The sequence below is a fragment of the Corvus hawaiiensis genome, chromosome 3, assembly GCF_020740725.1.
Source record: "Corvus hawaiiensis isolate bCorHaw1 chromosome 3, bCorHaw1.pri.cur, whole genome shotgun sequence".
NCBI lineage: Eukaryota > Metazoa > Chordata > Aves > Passeriformes > Corvidae > Corvus > Corvus hawaiiensis.
In genome coordinates, this window is record NC_063215.1 from 25,658,134 (window position 1) to 25,676,365 (window position 18,232).

The 18,232-nt window shown below is 44.3% G+C and overlaps 1 protein-coding gene across 2 annotated transcripts in view; it reads left to right on the plus strand.

Annotated features, from left to right (window-relative positions):
* The first annotated feature begins 7,269 nt into the window (after nt 1-7,269).
* HCRTR2 (hypocretin receptor 2) overlaps nt 7,270-18,232 on the plus strand; it is a 36,987-nt gene continuing 26,024 nt past the window's right edge. For both annotated transcript variants that reach the window (XM_048299438.1, XM_048299439.1), the window contains exons 1-2: nt 7,270-7,479; nt 7,678-7,865. In XM_048299438.1, the coding sequence (XP_048155395.1) occupies nt 7,328-7,479; nt 7,678-7,865 (340 nt within the window). In that variant the 5' untranslated portion in view covers nt 7,270-7,327. The remainder of the gene's footprint in view (nt 7,480-7,677; nt 7,866-18,232) is intronic.

Genomic DNA, 18,232 nt, shown 5'->3' on the forward strand with positions numbered 1-18,232 from the left:
CATGGAATAAACTATCAAGCTAGCATTGAAGTCTTTAAATGCCATGTGAAAATACCCATATCTAAACAGAATATGAAATCACACCTTAAGAAACAAAATAGCAAGAAGTGAACAATGACTTGGAAACAAATGCTTTTGATGCTTTGTGAACAATCCTCATGACAAAATAATTCTCTTTTGTTCTCTGAAAACTCAACATTAAAATGGAAATCTCAAGAGGTCATATTATAGAATAGTAGCAACAGATTATATAAAATATTTGAGTAAAGATGCCCTGAGAAATGTTCTCACTATCATGAACAGGGCGAGACAGAGGGCAGTGTCAGTATGTGTCTGAGAAACAGCATAAAGAGCAGTCAGTTTATTAAGAACGGGGGAAACTTTAATAAAAGATCAAACTGATATTAGGGACATAGTCTATCCAAGGAAAAAGAAATCTATTAATGAAACTTAAAACAAAAATGAGTAAGTTTTTCAGCTTACTATCTGAAAGCCAACGTGCTGCAAAGTGCACCATTTGAGATGATTCATCTGCTAGTGAAGTTACAGAATGCTGTACTCAAATCAAGTGTAGTGTACAGGACAAACCAAACAAAATGCAAGGAAGTGACAGAAAAAAACCCGACCCACTGAATTAATTGTACCTTATTTAAATAGGTCAGAGATTATTCAGGGCATGAATATAAAAGGTAACAAAGTTTTCTGTTATGCTATGCTAATTAGCAAAAATAAAATCATTGCTGAAATGGAGAAAGAGGACCTGACTAAAGAAAAGCACATCACAAATGGTATGGAAAAACTGGAAAGGGAAATACCTCATTTTTTACGCTTTATGAGCAGCAAACCAAATAAAATTATTTAGGAACGCTTTTAAAGGTAGCAAAGGAGGAGCACTGTAACAAACTGGAAATCATTGCTTCTAGTTTCAGTGGAAGCTAGAGGTTCAGATGGGCTCAGGAAACAATTAAGCAAAATTGTTGGGAAAAGCACATAAAGACCTATTCATTAGCCAGACATAATGCCTCAGGAAGCTGCTAATTTGCAGCTTGCTCAAAGATGGGAAGTTGTAATGATGGAAAGTATCATTGCAAACTTGCCTTACCTTTATGTTCTCCTCTACTCATCTATTCCCAGCCACTGTCAGAGACGTAACCATGATTGGAGGGTTCACTGGCCTTGTGCAATAGGAGGGGTTAGAGAACAAAGTAAGAACCAGTTTGATGAAAGCAATAGCACAAGGTAGTACTTTTATTCTGGTCTTCTGCCAGTAGGTCAGTGAACCCAAATAGAAAAAAATGCAGGTCATAGGCCTGTAATATATGTTAGTGTCATTTAGCTTTGACAAAGTGATGCATACCTTAAAGCCATCTTTGTCACTGTTCACTTCCCACTCCTAATCTATCTCATCTGCTTAAAATGCAGAGTAGAGACTGTTCCTTGCATCATGTTGCTAAGGGCAGATCCAATGCTCTAATCACCATGAAAACCTTGCAATAAATCATACAACTTTTTGTGCTAAATTCATTTGAAAGGCCTTTATTTCCTTTAAAATAACAAAAATATTTATTAAAAAAAAGCTGTCTTCTGTGCCTCTTCTTTCTTGTTCCTCAAAATACTTAATATAAAAGCATCTATCTTGTCTCAGATCACACCACAGATCTCCTCTCCTATTTCCAAATGGGTCAGAAGAAAATTCCAGGGAAAATAATTTTTTAGTTTCTATTTTGCGTTATATTTTCTCTGGCTTCAGAGCTCTTGAGTGCAATGTTGCATTCAAACTGCTTAATTTAACAGCTCTGATGGACTTGTAATAAATTTGTCTTGGCTTCTACAAAAATGACTTTCAGTGCTCACATATGTTTATGAAGTTAAGAAGAGATTTTTGGTTTTTACATATTTAAACTTGCTGACTGAAATTATCATTGGGCATGCCTTGTCTTATTTTTAAAAAAAGAGTAAACAGACATCCCTTTTTCAGCTTCCATATACAGCTCAGAGACCTTTTCAGGAAAGGTGTCTTGTAATTTGTTCTATCCAGGTTGGATTTGTGCCCTGATCATTAAATGTGTTTGCTTTTAAATATTTGTAGACTTGGTGAAGGAGAGAATACTGCAGATGGTACACATTAATTTTCATATATCAAAACAATTTTTTTTCTAAAATAAAAAGAAGTTTTAAAACTCCTTTTAGTACTTGGCTGTTAATAAGCAAATGGACCAAGAAAAGCACAGTGGAGCAGTGTACTTTTTTACATACATGCATTGGACACCCTTGGAAACTATATCTGTAACATACAGGAATGATGTCAGGCAATTCTGTTCCCAGTTGGACAACAGAGTTTTCACCAAGAATCAGAAGGTTCTCACATTGCTTTCAGTTCATCTGAATTTGAACAACCATGCATTCTATTATCCTAATTTGTATTAGCAGCAGAACTCTACTGACATGAATGAAGATACTTCTAATTTCCAGTAGAGTGAATGAGACTAGAATCAGAATTTTTCACTTCAAATATGTTCTGCATTGGTGGATAGTAATAATGAAGATAGCATGAGCTAACCAACAGCTAATTTTTCTTATCTGATCACTACTAGAAACAAAGCAAATTATCTTATCTTTGGCTCATTTTAATGGTGCTAGTCAGCTAATAAATCAATAGAGTGTTGCTCATACTCTTTTTATATTGGTGTAATAATACCTTTGCAACTTTTTACATTGTTTAAAACAGGATCCTGCTTTCTACATTCAAAGAGAAAAATGCCTGAGGTTGCCTAAATAAGGGTAATTTCCTAATGCTTCTCATATCCCCAGTTCAAAAGATTTAGCAGCAGGTTTGAGTAATATCTCTTACGTTAAAATTAGTTTTGAATCTTTAAGCTACAATTCATCACTGAATTGATGCTAAGACAAGAACAGACCTAAAGGAAACGTGGTGCTGCAAATGCATCGTGCAATGGAACATCATTGAGTTAACTTGTAAGGTTCACTGAGTAATTCATTCTGTTCACAAAAAAATACAGTAGAATATCTATTTTTATTTTGTGGTTCTTTGCACCTCACATAGGCACTGTCCTTATCACCCCAATGAAATTGATGGCTGTATGATTTCTAAGCCTGGATTTTTCTTTCAGTCTTCCTCTCTTGCTCTTAGCTTGTTTCTACTTGCTCATTTGTCGTCTTCACTATTTGGTTGATAATAGCCCACCTACTTCTCAGAAACTACTTAGTGCTGCTGCCAGGGAGCAGCACTTCCACCTTGAAATACCATTATAGGAGGAAAGATACCAGAGGACCTTCGCAGGCAAAATCTGGAATTTGACAGGCCAGGATGACTCAAGTAATTAAACAGTAAGGCTGTTGATTTTCTACTATCAGGGGCATATTTCCTGAGAGGGACAAAGGAACAGAAAAAAGATGTTCAATGAGAACAGAGGAAGGAAGGAATTCGGAAGGAAGGAAGGAATTCGGAAGGAATTCGGAAGGAATTCGGAAGGAAGGAAGGAAGGAAGGAAGGAAGGAAGGAAGGAAGGAAGTTCGCACAGAAGTGCTTTGGTTCATGTGGTTTGCTTTCCAACAACAAAATCATCTGCTGAAATGTTCAGCAAAGGCAGAACGGAAGCTCCCCAGCTGAGCTGCCTCTTCAACCAAGTTTGCAAAAAATTTTAAATTAATTCTGGTCTGAGAAAAGGGCTCCTAATTTAATATGGTATTTGACTACTATGGAATTAATCCTCTGAATCAAATAGATTTTAAAATGAAAGGGCTAGTCTCTGACAGAAGAAAATAAATGCTGCCTATTTATGTGATTAATAAAAATGTAGGTCTGCAATAAAATTATTATTATGGAGGGGGAAATGTGTTTGACAAAGCAATAAACTTAGATGCTGAAGTAAGGTTTGTTTATTCTCTATGAATGTCAGTTCCTGTGACCTATCAGATGCAATAAAGCATAAAATTCTCTTTGATTTCTATTCACATGGTCTAATATCATATAATAAGTGATATTGAAAGCCACAAGACATATCTTCTAGGGTTGGTAGTTTAATTTCAGTATTTTTGGATTAGTGATGGAAAGTTATGGATTAGAAGAGATATCAATGTATGTGAACCTTTTAGCTAAATAAAGTACCAGACAGTACTTCCCTGAGATAAGAGGGTTAATAGATATACACTTGAATTTAAGCTTCTTTTAAGTGCTGCGTTGCCAGTATATTTTTTGGTTGTAGAAGTTTGTAACATCACATGTTAAGCAGGCTTTGGACTGAAAAAAACCCCCAGTTAAAATAAGAATTACATAATTTTGAACATTTGCTGTACACTTTCATATGAAAGGAACAGATTTAAACTGATGCACCAAGCTCGATGCAGAGAGTATAATTAAAAGAAAAGATAAATCAGAACCAAAATTCATCAGGGGAATTGATTTAGCTAACACACTTTCACAAATTGGAAACCCAGAGGGGGACAACCATAATCATCTAGTCTGACCTCTTGCATTCCACATCATGTGATTTTTCTGAATTAATTCTCATCTCATCTAGCACTTATCTTTTAGAAAAGCATTTGATCTTGATTTTAAAATGCATAGCAAAAATGGCTCCATTTGAGAACTGTAGCAGAGTTTTGTACATGGTGAATATTTTCACGAAGTTAAGTTTCACTCATACTTTAAAACTTAATCTGTTTTCACGGGTATACTCATTTATACAATCAAGGATCAAGTGAAGCTTTCTGGCTACAGATTCATGATGAGCATGTGTTTTTAGCTGATTACACCTGACGTTTGGGTCATCTGCCAGCTTCTTCAAGGTCATTGAGGAATGAGTATAACAGAACTAAGAATTGACAGTAGGAATGCACAGGCTTGGCAACGATTCTTTGTCTACCATTTCATTCTGGGATCTGTTAGCTAACCCATATTTAATCTTTATAATGTGTGATATATTGATTTTTTTACTAGCCTGCTCCCTAATCAGAACGTGTGGTATCAATCAAAGCAAATGTCTTACAGTACTCTAGGAATACCAAATTTAGGCAGCGAATTAATCTGCATAATCAATTATTTATGTATTTATCAATCAAATTTGTAATCCTGTTAAAAAAAATAATTAGTGTTATGACAGGTTTTTCATAAATTCATATTGTTCTCAAATATTTATGCCTTTTAAATTCCATTTCTTACTATTCATAGGAATCATAGAATGGCTTGTGTTGGAATGGAAGAGACCTTAAAGATCATCTAGTTCCAACCTCTCTACTATAGGCAAGGAACCTTCCATCAGATGAGGTTGCTCAAAACCCGATCCAATCTGGCCTTGAACACTTCCAGGGATGGGACATCTGGGTACTGTTTAGGTTCCTCACCACCCTCACAGTAAACAACTTTTTCCTAATATCTAATACAAACCTACTCTCTTTCAGGTGAAATCCATCCCCCACCTTGTCTTATCATCTTATCACTGCATATTTTTGTAAAAAGTCCCTCTCCATCTCTCTCGTAGGCTCTCTTCAGGTACTGGGAGGTTGCAATTAAGTCACCCCTAAGCCATCTCTTTTCCAGCCTAAGCATTAAAATTCTTTTAACCTTTCCTGATTGGAGAGGTGCTTCATCCCTCTGATCACCTTGGTGGCCCTCCTCTAGACTAGCTTCAACAGGTCGATGTCTTTCCTGTGCTGGGGACTTCAGAGCTGGATGCCTCACTGCAGGTGGGGTCACTACTGGTGAGGGAGGAAGAAACTCTGTGTCAAAAAAGACATCACTTGATTTTTTGGCAATTTGGAAGCAAATAGTGGAATTACAAACATTTTAGCATAGGAAAAAAGCTGGAGCATGAGTGTGATTCTCTCTTATTGAATACCAAATTGTCATTCTCTAAATCTCTTTGCCACTTGCAAAGACCATGACAAGCTCCTTAAATAGGTCTCTTTTTGCATACCACGTAATCCTGCATTCCCACATCGTCAGGAGGGTTTAAATCACTTCTCAATATTCACACCTCAATTAATATAACCTTAGGTGTTTTTATTAGTTGTAGAGTATCTAATCTTTGTTTATGGTGTTTTCAAACTCTACCCTTCTAATTTAAGTAAGACAGATGCTGATCCTACCTGTATATCTGAGCATGTTTCACTCTATAACCTACAGACTAAAAGGTTCACTCAAGTTCCCTGTGGAATAGGAAAGAAATTTTTTCTTTGTTTTACAAGGAAGTAAAGCAAAGTGAGCAGGTCTATAGAAATAGGAGGAGGTATTCCAGGTGTAGGTATGCTGCATTGAACTTGGAAGGCTGCAGAGAAGGCTGCACACCAATGAAGAACAATTGGGTAGCCTAAAGTACTGTCAAGAGCTAAGCACTCTAAGCATGGTGTTTGTGAATGAATATCTGCCTCTCTATTATGCTTATGTGGTGGAAGTAGAGTTGTATCGTAATACTTCCTCCATTTCTACGGAGGTGCAGACCCTGCACTGAAATGCTTCACTGAGCAAGTTGTGCCATGTCACAGCAGAAATGGTGTTTTTATCAGACTCATTAAATTATTCAGATAGGAAGTGAACAGACAAGTCCAGACCTATCCCTTCTCTTTCAGAGACTGTACACTTGGCAAAGTATGAAAATATTTCAAGAAGCAATGACCAGAAGCCAGGAATCCTATCATGCTGTTTAACTAGCACTTCTGGGTTGTCTTGAACTGCCTTCTGCCAGTTATTCATTTCAGAATAGCTGAGGGGCAGTTGCTATGTTGAGATTTCAAGCTGGATGTTTGAAACAACCTCAACACAGTGAATGCGTGCTAAATGCAAGCCACAGTGAGGTGTCACAATCTTCAAATCCAGTGAAACCTCACATTTGTCTGCTCATCTCTCTTAGGGATTTTCCCACCAGGGTTGGGAAGCCCACAGGGTTCTTGTTTTAGCCTAACTTTCAAAGCAGCACAGAAAGGAGACAGCCTCATTAGCCACTGTTTTTTAATGGCTCCTTTAACCCTGTGCTTCTTTCCACCGCAGCTTTCCACAGCTTTTAATTTACAAATATCTTGAATATATCTGGAATACACTGTAGAAAGGTCTAAAGGGAAGTGCTTGTGCAAGAGAGGGTGAGAAACCGAGGAGAAGCAGTGTCAGAAGAGGGATAAGCAAGCTGGAAGTAGTGTTGGGGGGAGAGATGAGGACCTGGGGATGAGCTGAAGCGGGGGGTGGAGGAGGAGGCATGCAGAGATGCGGGCGTGTGTGAAGGCGCGTGTGCATGGTGTGCGGAACAAAAATCGACATCGTCTGAAACGGACGTGACTTTTCCAGCGGGGGCGGGTGCACTCTGGCACCTGAGGCATGCAACCTACCCCGACCAGCCTTTTCCACGACGGTGCAGGGGGTGCAGCCTCCGCGGGGGAGGATGGACCCCTTGCCCGGTCGGGGAAAAGGCTGGTCAGGGCGGGTTGGGGACCGACGCGGATCCCCAGCCTGTTCCCGCATTGGTTCCCGTAAGTTCCCGCGTCATTTTTCTCCCCACACCCCGCTTTTCGCACTGGCAACCACAAGCCTCGATGGACGGGCGGGAGAAAGCTTGGATGCTCTGAAAGGGTCTGGGTTTGGGTTTGTTGGTTGTTTTTTTCCCAGCCCCCGGAACAACCACTAGGGATGTCCGGGATTCAACCACAGGATGGTTCCCCTCCGTACAGGAATTGGACGAGTGGGTCGGAACTAAACGAGACGCGGGAGGCTCTTTTAACCCCTTCCTCCGACTACGATGATGAGGAGTTCCTGCGATATCTCTGGAAGGAGTATCTGCATCCCAAGGAATATGAATGGGCGCTGATCGCCGGCTACATTGTCGTCTTCATTGTGGCTCTCGTCGGGAACGTCCTGGGTGAGTCGAGCTCCCCCAAACTTCCCGTTCTCCCATCCCGAGATGGGTTTTGCATGGAGGGTGGCTGGAAACCGGGGTGGGTTTCGCATACCCAGCTGGAAAGGCGGCAGTCCCCAGCCGAGGGGGAAAGTTCAGGCTGCGCGGAAGGGGCCCTAGAAAGCGCTCCCCTGCGCGGGCGAGGGGCTGCGGCGGCGGCCGCTCGCTGCCGGGGCCAGGGCAGGGCACGGGGAGCGGGGCGGCGGAGCGCACCTGGGCGGCTCGGCGGCGGAAAGCCGCGGCTGCCGGCCGGCTCCCGCCCCTGTCCCCCGGGCCGAGGTGCTGAACCCTCCCGGCACGGCCGGCGGCCCCGCCTCCCAGCCCGCTCGGGAGGATGCTGCTCCCCCCGCGCAGCCCCGGCCCGGCCGGCGGAGCCCGGCGCCGCGCTGGGGATATCGAGCGCGGGGTGTTTCCCCAGGACAGAAACGGGGAATCAGGGGCGTGGGATAAGAGGAGCGGGATGAGGGGCCCGGGACGGCGCCCGGCCCGTGACGGGAGCCGGCGGTGTCCCCTCAGCTGCGGGCAGGCGCAGAATGCGCGGCTCCTTCCTCAGCGGCGCAGCGGCCGCGCTCTGTCCCCCGCGGCTGGAGCGGAGCGGGGACGTGGGGCGGGGGCGAGGCGGCCGCTCCCGGGCGCTCATTGAGGGAGCGAGGCGGGGCGGTGCCTCTGCTGGAGCCCGCCTCCTCCCGCTTCCATTCATCCTTGAAGGAGGCGGCGGGGGCACCGGGGCTGCTTGGCGGCCGCCTCGAAGGGAGTGTGGCGTAGAGCTGAGGATAGTGAAGGGACGGAGGGAAGGCCCGGGTGGGCTGGGGCGGCGGGCAGGAGCGGTGTGTGGGAGCGGCAGAGGGGTCTGGCCGTCAGCAGCCCGCCTGCCGCTCCCCATCGCTCCTCTTCGCTCCCCCGAGCCCGCTGCCGCCCACGGCGGTGGCTCTCGCCGGACTGTGGGAACAGGCGCCTGTGCTGGCGCAGGGGAGCGCGGCCACGCGTGTGCGCACACCCGCCCGGGCGGCCGTGCCCCCCTTCCCCGCGGCCGTGCCTCCCTTCCCCGCGGCCGTGCCCTCCTTCCCCGCGGCCGTGCCCTCATTCCCCGCGGCCGTGCCCCCCTTCCCCACGGCCGTGCCTCCCTTCCCCGCGGCCGTGCCCTCATTCCCCGCGGCCGTGCCCTCATTCCCCGCGGCCGTGCCTCCCTTCCCCGCGGCCGTGCCCCCATTCCCCGCGGCCGTGCCCCCCTTCCCCGCGGCCGTGCCCCCCTTCCCGTGGCCGTGCCCCCCTTCCCGTGGCCGTGCCCCCCTTCCCGTGGCCGTGCCCCCATTCCCCACGGCCGTGCCCCCCTTCCCGTGGCCGTGCCCCCCTTCCCGTGGCCGTGCCCCCATTCCCCGTGGCCGTGCCCCCATTCCCCGCGGCCGTGCCCCCCCCTTCCCCGCGGCCGTGCCCCCCTTCCCGTGGCCGTGCCCCCCTTCCCGTGGCCGTGCCCCCATTCCCCGTGGCCGTGCCCCCCTTCCCGTGGCCGTGCCCCCCTTCCCGTGGCCGTGCCCCCATTCCCCACGGCCGTGCCCCCCTTCCCGTGGCCGTGCCCCCCTTCCCGTGGCCGTGCCCCCATTCCCCGCGGCCGTGCCCCCCCTTCCCCGCGGCCGTGCCCCCTTCCCCGCGGCCGTGCCCCCATTCCCCGCGGCCGTGCCCCCATTCCCCGCGGCCGTGCCCCCCTTCCCGTGGCCGTGCCCCCCTTCCCGCGGCCGTGCCCCCCTTCCCCGTGGCCGTGCCCCCATTCCCCGTGGCCGTGCCCCCCTTCCCGTGGCCGTGCCCCCCTTCCCGTGGCCGTGCCCCCATTCCCGCGGCCGTGCCCCCCTTCCCGCGGCCGTGCCCCCATTCCCGCGGCCGTGCCCCCCTTCCCGCGGCCGTGCCCCCATTCCCCGTGGCTGTGCCCCCCTTCCCGTGGCCGTGCCCCCATTCCCCGTGGCTGTGCCCCCCTTCCCGTGGCCGTGCCCCCATTCCCCGCGGCCGTGCCTTCCCAGGCTGGGGGAGGGGGGCAGGTGCTGCTCCTCAGCAGTTCTGCGTTTATGAATGGACACGGTGTGGCCGCTGGGAGCCGGCTCCGCCAGGAGGACCCCCTGGGCTGCAGTCACGGCCATTGGCATTCCCTGGGTCCATCCGTGGTGCTGGCATGAACGGAGCGCGCTGGGCCCCGCCCCGCCATACGGGTCTTTCATTCATGTTTTTCAGACGGAATTGTGCGTGTCAGGGCTGTCACTGCAAACTCTACAGGCTTCCCGAAGTGACATGCAAATGAAACTGCAGCCAAAGGCAGCATTTTTAAAGGCATTTTTAAAAATTTCAACGGACTGATGATGCGCTTTTTTTTTCAGTATTTCTGAAGCGTTGCACTAAGTGCTTGTGTGCACGTTTGCTCAGTCCATTGCTCGGCAGCCAGCTTGATAGACAGTGTAAAGATAGCAGCCCTGGCAAAGAGGCTGTATTTTAAATTAGGAAAAAAACTGTCCTTTGGTCTGATTTTGAGCAAAGGCTATTTTAGGAGAACCATCTGTGCTTAACATATTTTCCTCCACCCAATGTAAATAAGCTGTCCTCTTGCCTGTAAAGATTCAAGGTCAAATCTTCAGCTGTAGGAGCTTTCACTCTATTTACACTTTTTCCCCCCGAAGCCACGAGGAGAAAAGCTTTCCTCTCTGTGCAGCCACAAATAGAGATGATACCAATGCAGATGTGCAGCTGTTCTTTCCTTGCATTTGTGTACATTAACTCTTTGCTTGGGATGGAAACTGGCATCTGGCTGTCCACCCACCATTCATTTTACTGGATGGAATGTCCACTTTTTGTCCTCTGAAAATCTCTCTCTCCAAGTTGTGGTACATGGTAGCAAATCTCTGTCTTAAAATGGACAGAGAAGTAAGTACCTGAACACTTTTCTATCCATTCCTCTAAATCACAGTAAATCCTACAATAGGTAATTCAGCTTTACAGCTGGACTCAATGATCTTAAAGGTCTTTTCCAACCTAAATGATTCTATGATCCTCCTCAAGCTGTTTGCTCCAAATTGCTGGTTCTGTTTGTGGTATCTGCAGGTGCAGGTGCTTGTTAGCTGAATACTGTCTCATCTTTATTTGAGAAAGCTCACACTGCACTGATTGCAGGCTCATGTGGTTCTGAGGAGAGAAATGGACGTGGTCTAGTGCTCTTTCCAAAGACATTTTTAAGAAACTTTTTTACTACCAGTGAAATCTGATGTAGAACTCTGCACATGTTAATTTCTCTGAGAAGCTGATTTCTGCTACTTGAAAAATCCGTATTCAAGGTTAATCTGGGATTTAGTCATGGACCTTCTCAAAGAGGAGCAGGAGTGCTTTTAAAGAGAAGTGGCTACTGGTGCTTTATAGTATCATCATTAATGATGCATTGCATTCTTTTGCTTATGTTTGCCCAGTGTTGCAGGACTCGTGGCATGTGGAGTCAATGCTTTGATTCTATTTTTAACATGTCCTAGCCAAATAACACTTAAGCAACCAGGAAGGACCCTCTCTTTCCGTATGTGGTGCTGAAAATTACATTTCTGCTTTTTATTTTGGTTTGTGCACTCACATGGGATTAGGAGTGTCCCAGAAATTATATCTGTGCAAGTGGAAGGCACAGCACATCCCTCAGATATTAGTAATAAACTGGATTGAAGCATTCTGACAGTTAATTAAAAACCAAGGGTACAATCAGCTCGAACTTTGATTGACATCTAGTGGGTTCTTGAGTGAGATACACAGCAGGAATTCCACGAATAGTAGCATATAACAAGGTCTGCATTGCTATTTAGCTTTAAATTTAATTAGGAGAGTTGACACAGATTGTCTGAGCTGCTGCACGAACCAGCTAAAGTTGTAGTGGTTTTTGTCCAAAATACTCATTACTTACTTATTTACTTTCTGTGAGATAAGAATTAGGAGAAAGCAAAGCAGGCACAAAACTTGAAAGAATATAAAGAGGTTAATTAACACACCTAAAAGAAAGGAAAAAAAAAATCATACCAAACCTTCAGAACACTTCTCCTCCCCCCACCTTTCTCCCTTCTCCCACTGACAGTGTAAAAAGACAACCCTTGAGATTTTCAGTCAGTTTACCACTTCCATAATAGCCTTGTTCAGTTCACTTAGGGAGAGGAGTCTCTCTTGCTCATGCTGTGGAGACATCTCCACAAGACGTTCTCTCATGGCTTCAGTATCACGAGACAGCTGCCCGGGTTGGTTCTCTGCTCACATGTGAGAATCCCTTCCCCTGATTTACAGCTTTTCCCACAACTGCTTTTGAGGGTCCAGTCTTGAGCTACTGGGGTACAATTTTAAGGTTGAGCTGTTCAGAAACAAAGGTTCTCTTCACCCATCTCTGGGAGCATTTCATCTCTAAGAATAGAGGCCCTCCTCCTTCCCTGGGAGCAAAGGGTCCTCATCATCTTCATCTGTAGGACTATCTCTGGGAGCATCTCTCGGAACAGAGGTCTTCTCCTTCTGATTTGGAGCAAGAGTCCTCATCACTTCCATCTCTCCCTGTTCAAACTTCTCATCAGATTACAGCTGCTTCAGCATTTGCTTGTTTCAGCACAGGTACTTTTGCTCACAAGTGCAGTTTGAACATTCCACCCCCATGCTTTTATGAAATTACAACTGATATCTATGATATCTGATGTATCATAGTCTTATCACCACCATAGCTTCACAACAGAATTTCAGCTTCTAAGCATCTCCTCTTTCTCCTCCCTCAGGGTTTCAGCTCTTCCTTCTTTACTTAATGTCTGCAGGCCTCATCTGTTCTGGAGGAAGTTTACAGCACTGAAAGGGTTAATTTCACCTAGGCCTTGCAGCTGGAATTTGGTTATCATTGTTGGTCACATGATCTTTGCCGGGCAGCTGGCAGCTTCAGCTGAATCTTCGGCCGCACTGGAGAGGTGGGGAGGGGAGCCAGGCCACACCATCTGCACGGAACAGGGCTGTGGCGGGGCCATGGGTGGAACAGGGCCCATCAGCTCCAGGATGGCTGTGTCCCGGCCCGGCCCGGCCCTGCTGGGCTGCACCAGCCCAGCCCAGTTGCCTGTCCCAAGGCTGGAAGCAAGAGAGAGCTTTTCCGGGGTTTGTCCATTCTTAAATGTGGACCACAGAGGCGGTCAAAGTTTTTAAGTGGCTTACAAAATTGTCAATATTCAAACTGGCCAGCTGATAGGTTCTGTCAGGTCATCGAGGAAGCTGTAAGCACCTCTTTGCAAGAAAATCACTTCTGGAGCTATGCTAACCCATGACAAAAGTGAAAAATATTAGCAAGTCTCTGTATTTGAATGCAGGTTTCAGTATTGCACTCAAGTGCTTCCTGTCAATGATTCTCTTGTATGCCTGGGTATTTCAGTGTAAGCCAATGAAAAGAAACAGATTTTAAGATGACTTTATGACATATTTACATGAACATTCAGGGAATCTGAAATCTAGATGGCAATATTGGTATGATTTGTCCTATTTTCTTCTTCACTTGGTCACTATTTATCACTAGAAGCAGAAATAAGTGTGGAGGGTAAGGACTAACTGTTTTGCAATAAGACCAAAAATTTTCTTTACTACTGCAGAGCAATGAAACTCTTGCAATTTCTTTGCACATCTAGTACAGAATGTAGGACTTCTTAATGTAGGATGTATGTTGACTGTAAAGATCTGTTTCTTCTTTATTTGAAAACGTGTCATTAAAAACATTGCTTGGAAATAGGAAACTAGATAATTAAAGAAGGACAGGTATTTTTAGGATGTCTGGAGGTCTCTGGTTACTGACACCATTCCAGACTGATCAGCTGCAGTAGTTAATAACTGGAGTAAGACAGCAAAGGATTAAAAAGTAATGTACAACTACATATATTTAACTCTGTTTGTACATATGAAGAATGCAAATGGTCCTTGTTGAAGTTATTCATTCACATGGGTCAGGATTTTTCTGATGAAATGGTTTCTCTCAGGGAACATGCATTCAACAAAATTAAAATGTACAGCAGAGATCACTTGGTTTGATCAAAGACTGAAGGCAAAACAACCAACCTTCTTGCATCCCACCAGCTGGGCTGCTGGGCCTCTTGGCAGGCCTTCCCAGAGCTGGCAGGGGCTGAAATCTTTAGCACATACAGGCTGCCAGTGCCCAGCTTGAAAGTCCTCAACGCTGCTGGCTTCCAAGGGTAAGAGACCATGTAGTACATCAGTGAGAAGTCTCAGAAACTTTCTTTACTCACACAGTTTGGTGATACTTGTTTTTCATTCCAACTCAGAATGAGATTGTGAGAGAATTACTCTTCTCTGGATAGCTGTATTATTTATTACCTGTTTTACACTAACTGCTAGTTGTGCTGAGATCTGTACAGAACCCAGCTGTGGTCCATTCTTCAAAGAGTTCACAGTCTGACTCATAGAGTTCAACAGCCTTAATTCGATTTTTTTTTTTAGGGTTGGAGAAGAAAGAAAATCTATGTATGGCTCTAATTCTAACCAGAATCCTGCTCAATGCCTACGAATAGGCAACTCTCTCAAATGCTGCTCTGTTATAATTTTAAAGATATCCAGTGAATACTGAGGTCTAGGCATACATGCTTGTGTTGGTAGAATTGGATGAGTCATGTATTCTCTTAAAGGATCTTCATGAATCCTATTTCATTGCTGTAGATCAGGCATATTTCATTTAATTACCTTTTAAATTATTACATTTCTTTTCTTTCAGATTAGTTGGGGAATCTAACACTGAAAGGACTTTGTAATATCAGCATGAGAGTCACCTTTATCTGTTGGATGAATAATAACTAGAATGGCTTTATCATTGTTAAGAAGACAGCACATAGTAAATGATACAATATCTATATATTTTATCTACCTAAGAGAAAGTATGACCTCAATTTATGTAAGAGTTCGAGTATCAGTTGAAGTCCACTGGTGTTTGCACAATACAGGGATTACTCACCATCTTTCAAAATAAAAAAAATTTGAAGGGTTTGGATGTTTCTTTGTTTATAAAGCATAGTTTATTTTCTGTGTTGTATGTCAAGTGAAACCTTCTTTGTTTTCTTGGACATAGGCAGCTGACTTACTTTCTATCTCACAAGTGGAATGCGTCAGAAAAGAGCTATGATGGATTGTTCCCCAGGGGAAGGGGTGCCAGGAGCTGAGGGCAGCAGCAAGACTGACAGGGCAGTGTACTCACCAACACAGTCCCACAGTGCCTGAGAGCTTGGTAGGTCTGAAGATGTTTACCAGGTTTCAGTCACCTCCCAGCAGTCACCAGACAAATCCACAGTGATGAAACAGGTCTGAGGTTAAGCCAGAAAGCCAAGTCAGTGGATGAGTTTTACAATCAAATTCAGCAAGGCAAAAGCATACTTGCAACCTGGTCTTTGCCTGAGCCTGGTGTGAGAGCCTGAGCTTAAATGCAGCTCTGGGGCAAAAGGCTGACTCCCAAAAGAGTACTCCAAAACTACAAAGGCTCTGTTCCCAAAGCCTGGTCCCAGCTTACGTGCCACGCCATACCAGACCTGGCCTCCAGCATGGGCAGCTAGCTTCTGAGCAGGGGGCAGAGGTTGCAGAGCCTGGGGGTGCACTCAGCCCTGACAGAACTGTGCTCTGTCTCCTGGTTCTTAGTACAGTAGGACTGCAAGGATTTTCGCCAGTTTGTGGAATATTACATTGACATGAGGATCCATGATACAGATTCAGTTGTATAATATGGAAGATATTTGCTGGAACATGTCACTAGCATAGTGAATTGTGTTTTCTTTGTATATCCTGCGGAAAAGGCACTCTTACATCTCCATTGGAAACAGACATAGACATGGAAAGGTTTTTCCTCGTGCAACTCCATATTGCAGTGACTGATGCGTGCTTTTTGAACAATATGTTTTCAAAGTTGCACACCATTTCAGCTGTGAAGCACACCTTAATGTCATGCAGCTTTAAATTTAATCAGCAAAGTGTGAAATCTTTTTATCATAGTGTCATATACAGTATGACAGCTGTATTTCTGACTCTTCCATCTGTAATAGGAAGTGTGGATAAAGATTTTGTAGGCTTTATTTGTAATAATATCAATTATTATTATGAAACATCTGGTCAATCAGTATAGCCAGCTCTGCAGAGATGACTGGGTTTGCCAGTTAATACTGGTAATGATTTGTGTGTGTGTGGTGAGACCTTTTAAACCAATCCGTCTGTCTTAATCAATACAGTTAGATTAGGAAAACTCTTTGATGTCACCTTTCACTTCCTCCAGAGCTGATCAAACCTGGCATTTTGGGCAGTCTGTTTTTAGAGCATAGCTGATCTCCTGCTAATAACTCCCATTTCCATTAGATTGTTAATTGCCTAAGATTATGTAATGTGGCCGAGTTAGAAAATGAATCCTGTGCCAATTAGATGGTTGTTGTACAGTTGTGACCTGTAGACATAAGCTTCCAGCACACACAATTCAGTTCTTGTTTTCTTCTCTGGTGCCAGTGCCTAAGATGTAGAAGTGGGCTGGAGCACATGAGTAACCCACAACCCTCAACTCTTAAGTCTGTTTAAAACCTTCAGTACGATAGAACATGTGGTAGGTAGAAAACCTCAGAAAACATACTGCTGCAAGCAAGCTAGCTGCTGTATATCTGCTTTATTTATGTAGATCCTCACTGTCTTTTGTGGGTGACAGTTCCCCATTAGTACATGCCAGTGGAGCTGATATTCAACAAAATACTTTGAGATCTCATGTGTTCTATGTTATTCAAGTGCATTTTTTACTGTTTTGGTATTTTTCCTGTGTGATAGAACCTACACATACACACTTGTTTATATGTGATACACAGGGAGCATGACCTAGCCACCTGCTCCTTTTGTCATGTTTTTAAGAATTCCTTCAAATATGTGTTTGAACACATCCATTGTTTCCTGTTGATGAGGAGCTATTGCCTCACTGGTAGGCTGTTTAATTCCTTTACTCAGAGTATTGTCTGTCTTTTCAGCTATCGCACCACATATTCAAGGACAGTTCTTATCTGCCAGGTATTGTTACCAGATACAGGATTTTTTTTCAGTATTTCAGTTATTAAAAACATTGTATAAAACAGTGTATTTTCTTTGTGTCATTTTTTCTATTACTTTTCAATGTAAGCCTGGTCTCATGTTGGTCTCCTTTCTTTCAGATAAGATTAGTTATGTAAAAATGAGGTAATGTGTGAGTTTAGAGCTTAATAGTGGGTAAGAGATGGACAGCCTAAGGATTAGATATCTCCCTATTCAAAGAAGATATTGCTTTGTTTTAGATCTTTTGTTCTCATTGCTGGTTTCAAAAACCCCTAATCAAATATCCTCTGCAATTTAGTTAAAGTGCTTCTTTCCCCTTAATCAAGATCATCAATAAAATTGTTGGAAGGAAAGCCTTCCTTAAATAAAATAAGCTTAGTCATAGGCACCTAATTTTTAGACTTTTAAGTCAAAGCAGAAGAATCCTTAATCAGGAGTCGTTCATAATGAAGGTAGTTTTAATGACAGCATTCTTCCTTCCAGCAGTATACATTCAGTGTTTTTACAGGGGCTCTAGCTCTCCACAATTCCTTGGTAGCATATCCACTTAGCCTTCCGTTCAAACTTCCGTGATTGTGTTGCTTGACATCCCACCACTCAGATCTTGATTTGCAGCAGGTACTATCACCAAAAGAGAACAAGAGGAAGAATTCCATACAGAGAACCAATTAATTGTGAGGGGAAAACAGTTGGGGGGGTGGGTAGATTAGGAGATAGAGAATAAATAATGTATAATTCAAAACTATTTATCCCATTTTTTGTCACTAGTTGTAAAATACTGTGAAGAAGTAAAGATTTTTAGAAGCTTTCTGCCTAATGCATTTGGAGATGCTGATTACCAGGTCTTATAATCACAGCATCAGTTCCAAATAACTTCTGGATGACCATATTTTGATATTTTAGTCAAACAGTTGTGAGACTGAATTACCAAAGCAAAATAAAATCATTGTGGTTTAGTATGAAAAACGATAATTCTTTGTTTACATCCATCTGGGATTTATTATTCATCAAAAATTAGATAAGAGATGAAGTAATTCCTTTACATATGAAAATGTCAGGTACTGCTGGTTATGGAAATTACATTTCTATTTTGGTCAGGAAGTTGCACTGAAAGATGACCCATTGAATAAGGAGTTGAGAAGACTTCTGGAGTGTGAGGGAAATTATTTAGGGTTGACATGTAGAAAACAAATTGACAGCTGACCCAGCAGTCCACCAGAGGAAGGACTGCAGCACAGTGTTTAATATGCTCAAGACAGCATAAA